The sequence below is a fragment of the Parasteatoda tepidariorum genome, chromosome 10 (genome assembly GCF_043381705.1).
Source record: "Parasteatoda tepidariorum isolate YZ-2023 chromosome 10, CAS_Ptep_4.0, whole genome shotgun sequence".
In the NCBI taxonomy this organism is placed as follows: domain Eukaryota; kingdom Metazoa; phylum Arthropoda; class Arachnida; order Araneae; family Theridiidae; genus Parasteatoda; species Parasteatoda tepidariorum.
In genome coordinates this window covers 60,192,182-60,204,235 of record NC_092213.1, presented here as the reverse complement: position 1 = coordinate 60,204,235, position 12,054 = coordinate 60,192,182, and the positions used below count along the sequence as shown (strand labels likewise).

The following is a 12,054-nucleotide window of genomic DNA, read 5'->3' as shown; positions in this document are numbered from 1 at the left end:
AAAAAATTATTTGCGTTCAACAATGAATCAAGATCGTTTGGCATCGCTCGCACTTATGTCTATTGAATACGACATTTTGCGTAGTTTGGAATTCGACAGCATAATACAAGATTTCGTTGAATCCAAAAATCGCAAAAAAGTAATATATTAGATCATAAGATTCTGCAAAATAATTTATTACCGAAAAATATTATATTTTTATTTGTATCTTCATAATTTTGTGCAAAATACACTTGTTGTTTTTAAAGCTAAATTATTTTGGTCAATAAATTTTTTTCTCCCAAGTTTTTCGTAGGCCCCTGAATTTCGTAGGCCCTAGGCACGTGCCTAGTGTGCCTATAGGATAATCCGGCCGTGTTGTCATATCATTTTTTAAACAATTCGAGTACTAATAAATGATTTAAAAATAAGCAAATTTTTAGTTTAAAAGGTAAAAGAGTTTTTGATTTGTTTAAAAAGTAATTATGCTCCATCATTCGATCATGAGACTATTTAATATCTGTTCCTAAGGAATCTTGTTCAGAATTCTTTTTTATTTCACTTTATTGTAAAAATGATATATTTAATACTTTCATGTGATATGTTGCAGTTTAAAATACCTAAAAGATGACCGAAATTGTCAATAAAAAAAAAAACAGTTAATACTTTTGAACATGAATTTAAATAACTCCATACGTTTTGTTTGACTATCTCATTTTATATTATCGCAGTATTTAGAGCAGACAGTTGCTTGTGGGTGGGGATGATATAAGTAAAAAAAACAAAATCTATTTATGCCCTGAATATTATATTTTTAAACTTCTCGCAAAAATGTAGTAAAAAATAACTGTCGCAAACAAATTAAGTAAGTGCGAAACAAAAATGATATCAAAATATGCTGAATCACTAGTGAGACAGGTGGGATGAAAGACATCGAAGCCAATTTGATTGAATAGTAAAACTGGAAGGTGTTTCTAAAATCTGGAAATCAATCAGGATTCAATTTGTTTTTGTCACAAAATTTATCAGGGGCTATTCATTAGATTTCAATATTGGATATGTTTTTTCTTTGATTAAATATTAAACATTAACACATATTTGTCTTTTAAAACCTTTCATTCTATAATAAAAATAATTATTCTATAATTGTTATTCTAAAACTAATTGCTAATTGATATAAAGCTACAGTGTGTTCCATTGATATATTAAATGTCTTCTATCGGCGGCACCCCGACATTGCGATTAAAGTTTATTAAGGTAATTACTTACACTATAACCTGAAAACAGACTATTTTTAAAATATTTAATTAGAGTAATGTAGAGTTTTCATCATTTTATCATTATCAGTCTTAAATAAGGTTTTATATTCGACTGTTAGATTTGCAGTCCTTGTGTTATATCTAGTCTAGTTTTTAATTTATTTTTGGTGCATATAAATTAAATGAATATTCATTTTCAGTTTATAAACACATTTTTATAAGCTGAAAATGAATAAGATAAGCAGAATTATGGTTTACTTCTAAATAAACTGAATATACTTGTTATAAATGTTAAAAATGGTAATTTGGAAAGCATTTTTCAAGAATGTCAAGTATTCAAATGACTTAATTTATTAATAAATATTTAAAAAAAATTAAAAGAATATCCGCAAGGCAGGTGTGTATATTTGGGGCTGAAGATTATGAAATCTAACACAAAACTTGTGATCGTGGATTCTATTCCAGCAGATGACAGTTTTTAATTATTATTTCTTAATACAGGAAAATGTTTTTCTTGTTATTTTTAAGTATGCATGTTAAAAACTAATAATTTAACAATTATTTAAAAAACTAGAAGACCATTTACATTTTGAAGATGATTAAATTTAGGCAAATTAATAAAATTGGTACCAATCAATAAAATTGGAGAATTGGTACCTGCCGCAGAGTTATTACTCAATAAAGAAGGACTCAAGAAGGGATAGAGCATTCCCCTCCGAATGAGGGGCACCGAGTTCGAATCCCAGTGATTGCTGATAGATATGAATTCCACACCCGGCTTTAACCGACCACAGTGCTGACGTGAAATATCCTCAGTGGTAGGCGGATCATGGGTTAGAGTCCCCTTGCTATCAGACTTTGTGGCTTTACTCTCCATGTAACTCAAATGCTGGTTAGTTCCATCAAAACGTCCTCCATGACGGCAAATATTTCTTCCAATACTTATCCCGAAGTTCACTTGTATGAACCGTTCAAAATTACAAGGCTACGGAGTTCAACATTAGTAGTCGTAAACTCGAAATTGGGTAGGCTGTTCAATGACTGTTATAAAGTAAACTAATAATTTGGCCACGATAGCTTGGTTGGTTGAGCTATGGACTCCTGTTTGTGAGAATGGGAGTTCGAATTTAGCCGGCCGAATAATACCCATGTATAAAATGGTGACTGGTGCACATTAAATCTGTCGGGGTCATAAACTCCTCCAAGTTTTCAGAATAATTCAATACCTCTGAGTACTGATCCAGGAGTTTCCTTGTCTTCTGGATTGGTTTTAAAATTTCAAGGCTACGTAGTTAAACATTGGCTCAAAATTGAGTCAGTTTTTCAACAGCGATTATAAAAAAAGACTAATAATCAAACTGTATTTTCTTGTATTCTTTCTAACTCCTTGCATATTTTCTACACAACTTCATAATTTGATGTTTCATTTGAAGTCTTAAAGATTTTGAGCTGCAAAGCAAAATGTATGTCTTTCAGGAAATTGATTTTGATGATGTGATAGAAGATTCACCTCTCAAAAAGTGCGAAAAGTATTGTTACCTTAAATTTTCGATAAAAATAATGTATATAAGCTTTTATAATTAATTTATATGTTTTCACTCTTAAAATAAAATAATTTTTAAAAATTATTCAAAATGATTTTTTTTTTCTAAATTTTCTCATGAAGGGCCCCCAGATAATGACAGGCCCAGGGCCCCTATAAACATAAAAACGGCTCTGCTTTGTTGGGTAAGATAGTATTATTTTTGTATTTGAAATTGTATTGAGAAAGTATTATTTTTGTATTTGTGGGGCTTTTTATAAATTTTAAAAAGCATCCAAAGACTTTTTCTGAATGTATATTTATTTCTGTACAATTTCTGTTGAAGATAATTAACAATTTTTAACTTATATTTTATAATTTTTCTTTTCAGTTTATTTCAGAGTCAGCCTTGCCATAACAAATTTACCTTATCAGCCTGAATTGGAACAAAAAACCTCAAATGAATTCAAAAGAATAGCAGAGGAAATAACGTTAGGTTTAGAAGGACTTTACAGGACAATTCCTGGCCAACAGGCAGTTACAGTTCTATCATTCCAGTTAGTCATTTTTTTCTTCTTTGATTTTGACTTTCATAAATTGTTTTCAATGCTTGAATGTCTTGACTAAATAAGTTATCACCCTGTATGAAATTCGAATGTACTTTTCAGTGTTTTAGACTACTATGTATACTGCATAAATCATTCCATAATGGTGTTTAATGGAACTCTAGGGCTTTGTGGAAGAGTTAAAGGGATACCACGAGTTAGTACTTTTTATAACCGAGGAGTTTTTAAACCTCAAATTATGTTTAGATCCAACCTATAATTCATAATTTATTTAATCTTTTAATTTGAAATTATATCAAGAAAATGCCAAAGAAATACAAAAAGTACTTTTTGAAAGAAAATATAATATTCCTTATAACAATATATTGAACAGATTAAGAAAAGAAAAAAACATTTATAAACTATTGCTTTAGTATTTCCCATTAGGCTTATCAAATCAAAATAAAATTATTATCTTTCTTAAAAGAATATATGTTTCTCTCAACAACATTTGTTCTCTCAACTCAGCTTATTTGTATACACCCAAAACAAATAATAACTAGACTAAATTTAGCACAAGGACTGGAAATTTACCTGTGAACATAAAACAAAATTTAAGATTATTAATAATAAAACAACTAAAAATCTTCATACCTCTAATTAAGTATTTAAAAATGGTCTTTTATAGGTTATAACAACAATTCACAACAATAATGACAGTTCACAATTACATCAATAAACTTTATTTATGAAGTCAGGGCTCTACTGAAAGAAAGTTGATTATTTAGTTTTCAAGCCGAAGAACTGGGAACCGCTGGTATAAATTATTATGAATGGATTAGAATGTGTGTTAAAAAATTGCTTTTCATTAAAACTCATTTATTAACTTTTTTATTAAGATTTAATAGTAGAGTCTTGTAAACTGACAAATAAAAATTTGTTCAGACTTATAAAATTTTTAAGCCTTTTGGACCAGTTACTAAAATTTCTTAATTTCTACCCTTGTTGCCTTATAATATTGGATATTTATTGCACTTTAAAAATAAATGATGATGTAAATTTCCTCATGTAGCTAGACATGTGAAATTATAATCAGTTCGATACTTTATATTCTATCACAGACTCTTGTTTAGGTACTAAAAAAGGTACTTATTGAAATATTTTTAATTACGCTGAATTTTGTTATAATTTTTTTAAATAACACAACTATTTATAATATTTTAGAAAACTACATTCCACAAGAGACCGAGGTGCTCTAGTCCAATTAGATATTGGTTCTCTTGGCAATGATAATGAAGCAAGTATTGAAAGAGTATTGCGAGATGCCATAAAATCTGGTTCCATCGCAAGATATTCGATTTCTCCAGAGAACTTCTCTGTTCGAGAGTTTGGTGGTACGTATAAGTAGTAGAAAAAATTATTTTATTTAAAAATATTTGAAATGAAGTCTTTTTAGCATATCCTTTTCATGGGAAACTTTTTTCGAAAATGTTTTTTATTTATTTTTTTTTAAATTTTTTTTTAAATTATTTTTTTAAACTTTTGTTGTCTAGTAAAATAATACCCATAGATTCTTTGAGAAATAAATTATTCAACTGCAATAGTTTGTAAGCTGTACAAAATTTGAAAGCTAATTGTAAAATTTATAATTGATAGTGTGAGTGTTGATTTAGTCTTTACTTTAATGTTCAGAAACTATAGCTCTTTAATTAGCTGGTTGTGAATTATAGTCGTTAGTGTAACAATTAAATAAATTTGTTGAAGTAATATCTAATAGATTTTTTAAGTAGTACGCACAAAATAAAATAAAAAATGGATTGTCTTAATGACTTTCATATAATTGAATTGTCAGATACTAAATTGCTGTCCTAATTATGCAAAAGGCTGTCCTAAATTATATACTGGTTAAACAGTAGAATAGGGTACCCATTGGATTTGGCACTGTAACTTGAAGCTTCAATGTAAATAATCAATTTTTCTATAATTTCTATCACCATTTCTCATTATTAGAAAGCCTCACTTTTAAGTCTTTTTTCCTGTTTTTCAGAAGAACATAAAAAAAAATAAAAAAATTACAGAAACTGAGAGGGGCCCCCTGTAAAACTTTTATCATTATGCTAATTAATTTGTGCAAACCTTATTTTAAGTTTCAAATTCAAATTTAAAATTGTATACTCTTTGAATCAAAATTTTTTTTCCAATGGATTTAAATTCTTGTTCCTAATTTATGAGAATAACCAAAATATGGGAGATAACTGCAGACTGGAAAATATAGTCTCATTAGTTTACACAGAGTGGCTAAGAATATGGACTCTTAAAAATTTTCCTTCTCAGGTATTTTTGCTATGTCTCAGGAAATGTTTAAGGGACACAAAAATATTTTTTTGCACGAAGATAATTGTATAGAAAATTGTTTTTTTATTATTCACAATTTTCTGTTGTCCAAATTAATATGGTTAAAGAATATTTAAGTTTAAAACCTAATTTTTATTTAAGTTTAAACAATGTAATTTTTAATGATTAAATCTAAGATTTGAATGAAAATAGTTCTTGGGAATTACACTCTCAATGTAATTAATTAGCGTAAGAGTTTTTTTCTTCTTCTGATTTAATGGACAAATTCTTTCAATTTTTCCATGTTTTAAATTTTTTATTTCATTTGAATTTTAATAATTAATGAGCAGCAGTAAGAAAATCTGTATGAAAAGCATGAAATATCTAATTTTGTGTCATTTTTAAATGAATTTTTTAAAAAATATTTTTGTGCTCATAAATAAATATTTCTGCAATGTTTTAATTCTTTTAGAAGATGCTGGAAGGTCTTTACAACCTGAGTCCTGTCGCATTGATGAATTGAGTTGTTCGTCTGGTGAATGCATTAGTATAGAAAAACGATGTGATGGTACAGAAGATTGTAGAGATGGGTCAGATGAAGTTGGCTGCCGTAAGTAGATATTTATGTACTTTCAAAAGTAATTTTAAGATGCCAATGTATAGCGATCTCTATGTGTGCATAAATAATAGCTTAGATTTTAAACACTAGGAATTTAGATGTAATGAATCAAATTTTTCTGAATGTGGAATAAATTTTTTTCCTGTCCGAGAAATCTACATTGTCTATTTTCAAAGTTTGTATTTAAAAAATAAAATGCAAGAATGATGAATCCTTTTAAAAATTTTTTGTAGACAATCCCGCTTAATGTCATGTGTGTTTATAGGAATAAAATTTAGTGAAACCAAATTATTTTTGTTTGTTGTCTTTCAATGCTTAACATCTTAGAAAAGAGATACTAAAATTTAAATAAGAATTATTCTTTGTAAAAAAATTATTCTTCGTAAATATTTTGACCTACCAGAATTTTTATCGTTGAGGATAAGAATGCAAAACGTGCATTATTTTGAATAATTTAAATCAGCAAAATTATCATTATTTGCTCCAATAAAATCAAGAGCTAATTATGCAATGAATGCAAAAAGGAAAGATTTTAATTAAACCAGAAAAAGCAAACCATAAAATGCAAAAACATTCTATATATTCATAACAATCCAAATTGGTTATGCATGAAAATGTACAGTATCATGATCATTTTAAATTAATAATTCATAGAGTTATCATAACTAATTTTGACTACAGTATCTCTCTAATTAATAGAATAACCTATTTATTCAACTACAGTTGGCTGAAACCAATGCTTACCAATAGTTGGGAAGACTGTATTCAAATTTTAATTTAATTTGCTACAATTCTGGTTTTTATGCTGTTATATTTTTATAAAATGAAAACATTGTCACATTTATTTTATGTTTCTTTATTAGTTACATGATATTTAATCTCCAAAGCTGTCTTCATATTAATTTTAAAAAAAAATGTGTAGTTTTTTTCTCAAAACGCTCACTAGTTTTATATTATGTTATCTGAAATAATATATATCCGAATAGATATTCCAAGATTTTCGAAATTTTTATTTTTATTTTAGTTTAGATTTTAAATTAAATTTTTTTAACACTTGTTTTGATTTTTTTGCTTAATTTTATATGTATTATCCTTTTACCAAAGTTACCTGTTTATTATTTGTGCAACCTTCATTTGTTATGTACTGTTATTCACACCTGCATTCTCTAAATGTCTGTTCCTAATTTGTAATTGTTGAAGTATCTGCCAATCATTTTAAGCATTAGTTAATCTATTTTTTGCATTTAAGTATGTTAAATAAGAGTTAAACTGTGAGGAAAAACTGTTTTTAAAATATCAAGCAAATTTTTGACTTGTAAATTTCATTAGTGTGTTAAAAATAGAACAATAGATTAGGTTATAATTTGTAAGTTTTTTGGTAAAGATCAGATTTTTTAATTTTTAAATGTTGGCCCTACAAAAGTTTCATCTTGGGTGCCTAAACTAGAATCAAGAAATATTTTTTAATATGATAAACCATGGTGCTGTGGTATAGTTCACTTTCCTGTGTTTTGTTTTGTGTTTGGCTGTTGTCACTTGTCGTCTGTTTGGCTATGAGCTGCTGTGTACCTTTCCTTGCAAACCCATCTCAAATCCTGGTGTTTTCAAACCAAATTAAGAGCGTTGTTAGATTAGTTCTTGAAATTTGAATGTTGCAGTTCGGGGCCAAAGCTCTACTGTTCCGTCAAATCTATCTCCTAGTTGCCGTAGTGATAATCAAATGATTTGTCATGATGGAAGTTGCATAGATTCTGTTAGAATTTGTGATGGAGTTAAAGACTGCTCATTTGGGGAAGATGAAATTAACTGTGGTATGTTCTAATTGTATTGCATCAATAATTTTATTTTATATGTTTTAACATAGCACCAGAATATATGTAATGATTCCTGCTATATTTTTTTTTTAAACCAAGCTCTGAAGTTTAGTTTACATTACTATAAGTTACAGTTGTTTTGAGAATAAAGGATTTTTGGAAGACATTTTAGGAATCTTATACGTGGTAAGCAGTTAATAATGTTTAAAATTTAAACCATTTTTCCAGGTTACATATTAAGAGATCTATTGTAAAAGCTTAACGCTATTTATATTTTATAACTAGTATTTACTGGTGCAACCTTCTAAATTGTAGTTTTTAACTTCTAACATTTTATTGTCATAAAAAGTGATTTGCTTGTATAAAATATCTCATATATATAAGCTCTATTACAAACTTAAATTTGTGGGGGGCGGAGTGTATTAACTTCACGGTCGTAGTCGCTCCTGTGTTGACTTTAGCAGTCGAGTGTATGCAGGTTGACATAGTGTATGATCGAGAGGAGACTGAGCAGCAATAGTGTGAGGAGGTGGATAATGTCGCAGTCACAAGTAGCAAATCAACTGTTCAATGTGGACTATCCTAAGAAGTAGGCGTTACCAGATCGAAGTGGGCATTACTGTCAAGATAGGCATGATCATATCACGTCTATAAGGTACCTCCTGATTGAATCAAGTTAGCATGTCTTACATACCAGTGAATTGATGTTTAATAATCGTAGTGGTAGTTACGCCACAAATTCATATCCTTTACACCAAGAATGAACTTGTTCTCCAAATCTGCCATTACACAAAAGCTAGGTAATTTTTTTAAATTATTAATTAAGGAACAGTAATAAGTTTCATTTCTTAATTTTTCATGCTATTATTTTTTTATTCTTTTTAGTACTGGTCAATTTAATGCAGGTCAACTTGGAGTTTTGTACTAAATGATAAATGTTGCAAATTTTCTCTATTTTAATTGAAATTTATTAAATTTATTTAAAAAATTTATGAAATTATGCATAAATTTTTAAGGTATTACAAGTTGTCCACCAGGCCAATTTCAATGTGATGGCTCACGATGTGTTGAAGAAAGAAAAAGATGTGATAGAAGACCAGATTGTTCTGATAGAACAGATGAGCTTGATTGCCCAGGTAAATTAGTTTTATTACAGATATCTCTTCTGGTTGTTTATCTTCTTTAGGTAAACATTGGATCCAGGTCCATGAGACATTCATAAAGTTTGAATTTTTTTATTTCCCTAAATGCAATCTTGCACTGAATTTATAATATTATTTTATTTCATTGCTATGAGAATGTCATGCTGTTATATTTGTTAGGAAGACCTTTTCTTTACTATACCACAGCAATCGGATTATAAGCCAAGCTTTGGAAAAACATTTCCCACTGGGCTTTTACGTCAATAATCTAATCTTCTTATTATCTCTTCCTAATCTTCATTTTTAATAGCTCAATATTATTGGTTTTGTTGCTTACACTTAGCAATAGTTAATGCTAATTGGTTATTGTAAAAAGTACTTATACTTCACTAATGTTATAAGATGTAAAACGGATGTCAAGTAAGTTCCCAATTTTAATGAATACTCACTAGAAAAAAATTATTCGTGGGAAAAATAAAAATTCATAGAGAATTTCATTAGGAAAAAAATTATTTTTTTGAGTCAAACCAAAAGTATCTTTCAGCAATATGATGTCGCTAAAATCTTTTTGTTATTCTTATTTTCATGGCAAGAAAAGAAATTTAAAATGAATTGAAAACACTAGCATTTTTTGCAGTAATGTCAGTTATTGCTTTAAATTTTATTAATTTTTTAAAAATGCAATTTTGATTTTATTTTTGAATTTGTCCCAAATCTTTTTTATTCTTAAATTTATTCTTAAGGAATCCTGTTTTTGACTAATTTCTTTCCTAGTTTCTTATCTTTCTTTATTTTTATTTGTTCATTTTTTTTGCCTATTTATTGCCTTATTTTATTATTTTCTTTTATTATTTTTTTCCATTATTTTTAGATACCTCTGATAGAGAATGTCGTCCCGATCAGTTTAGATGTAGCGATGGGCAATGCATCGATTTAAGATTTAAATGTGATCGTAAATACGATTGTCGTGATGGGAGTGATGAAATCTCATGTGGTATGTTCCAAAACAGTAAAAATTGTGATTTTTTTTTAAAAAGGGAACACCTGTTTGAAAACCTAGTGTTTTACTTAAATTTTTTCTTGTTTTAAATGTACAGAATAACTGCTCCGATGAAACAATGTTTTGATATTAAAATCATTGTATAGATGTAGAAAGAAATATCATGCAACTTAAAATGTTAAATAACTCAGTTTCAAATTAAAATTCCTGAAAATGTTTTCCAAGTTTTTCTTTATTAATATTTTATATTTAATATTTTAATTATTTTTCTGACAACTTAAAAGCAACATTTTTTATTGCATATTTTAAGATTTTTTTAAAAAAATTTAAAGACTACAGGAAAGGCATAGATTTATAAAAAGATAGTTGGAACAGTAAACTTGTAAAAATGTTCCTTAAAATCTTATTAAAAATCAAAAGATTGAATTATCAAAAAATCTTATGTAATGTTACTTGTAAAATCTTTAACATTTATAAAAAGAGTAAATTATAATTAATGGAATTGAAGAATAATGACTTTAAAAGATTGCATTAGACATTGTTTAGGTTAAAGGTGTAAAGAAGTGTGAGTAGTGTGTTTGGAAGCTTATGTTTCATCTTATATTTGCTATGACTTTTAAATTAAAAGGACTGTTTTATAAGGCCATTTAAATCTTTTATTTGTGGAAGTTTTTCTGGAACATAATGCGATAAACCCTGTCATCTAAGCGGAAACTATAATTTGGTTGCAATGCTGTGAATGTAGTGAAAAAATTCTGAATATTTACTAATAAAGGATAAAAGCTGAACAAGGTTTGACAAAATTATGCAATGCATTAAAAAGATTTTCAGAAATATTGACAATAACGCCACATATTTTGACCGAACTTGTTTTCTAGAAAACATATTTTTTAGTATCATACTGATTAATACGTCTCACGGTTAGCCCGATGGCAAGGGGATTCTACCTATGATCCATCTACCACTGAGAATATTTTAAGTTAGCGCCAGGGTCATTGTGAGCCAGGAACAGAATTCATGTCAACCAGCTACTGCAGGGATTTAAACTCAAGTCACCTCATTGGGAGTCAAACGCTCTATCCCTTGAGCCACTGCAGCTCTCATTATTGACATTAAAACATTCCACTCTGAACAGTTTGAGAGTAATGTGTAAAAAAAAGTTTTTTTAAGGGGATTATATTCGTTGTTTTGCAACAAGTTAATCTGCAGAGGATTCCTTTTATGAATTATTTAAAAAATATTTGCCCCTCTAAATTGTCTTTTGTTAAATCTAATAATGTGAAGTTATTGGGAAGAACAAAAATTAAATTGCACACACTATGTGGCAGTCCAGTAAAAAAATTTATTACTGAACTCTAAAGAGCTCACGGTGCGCCTTAACCAAAGTTAAATAAAATGCTCTTACACCTAGAAAATTAGAAGAGATTCTGAATTTACAATGTTAACAGATAATAAAAATCAAAAAATCAAGATAATCTGTGGAGAGATTTTTAAAAAAATCCACTTTGAACATTTTTGCGCACTAAGTATGATATTTTGGAAAATCGGACGTCGTTTTATATCAATAGAAAGGAAAAAAATTATATAACAATGATTTTTCAGTTGTAATTCTATTAAACTTTTATTATTTAAACATTTTACTGCTGATAAAATATGAAAATGTAACATAATTTAATTATAATTACATCAATTTAAACATGTGAGGCATTATATCTACAGACAGCTCTCGAAAGGTGTTTAGAATAATCCGGGTGATTTGCAGCAACCTTATTAATTTCCCAGGAAGACTTTAAGAAATCAAAATGTACGGACTCCATCGCCTGCTCCCCAAAAAATGCTA

The 12,054-nt window shown here is 28.2% G+C and overlaps 1 protein-coding gene across 1 annotated transcript in view; it reads left to right on the top strand.

Annotated features, from left to right (window-relative positions):
- LOC107443077 (terribly reduced optic lobes) overlaps positions 1-12,054 on the top strand; it is a 279,864-nt gene that overhangs the window by 153,646 nt on the left and 114,164 nt on the right. Inside the window, exons 3-8 of the mRNA XM_071186443.1 lie at positions 3,152-3,317; positions 4,530-4,699; positions 6,112-6,249; positions 7,917-8,069; positions 9,089-9,208; positions 10,086-10,208. Of these exons, the coding sequence (XP_071042544.1) occupies positions 3,152-3,317; positions 4,530-4,699; positions 6,112-6,249; positions 7,917-8,069; positions 9,089-9,208; positions 10,086-10,208 (870 nt within the window). The remainder of the gene's footprint in view (positions 1-3,151; positions 3,318-4,529; positions 4,700-6,111; positions 6,250-7,916; positions 8,070-9,088; positions 9,209-10,085; positions 10,209-12,054) is intronic.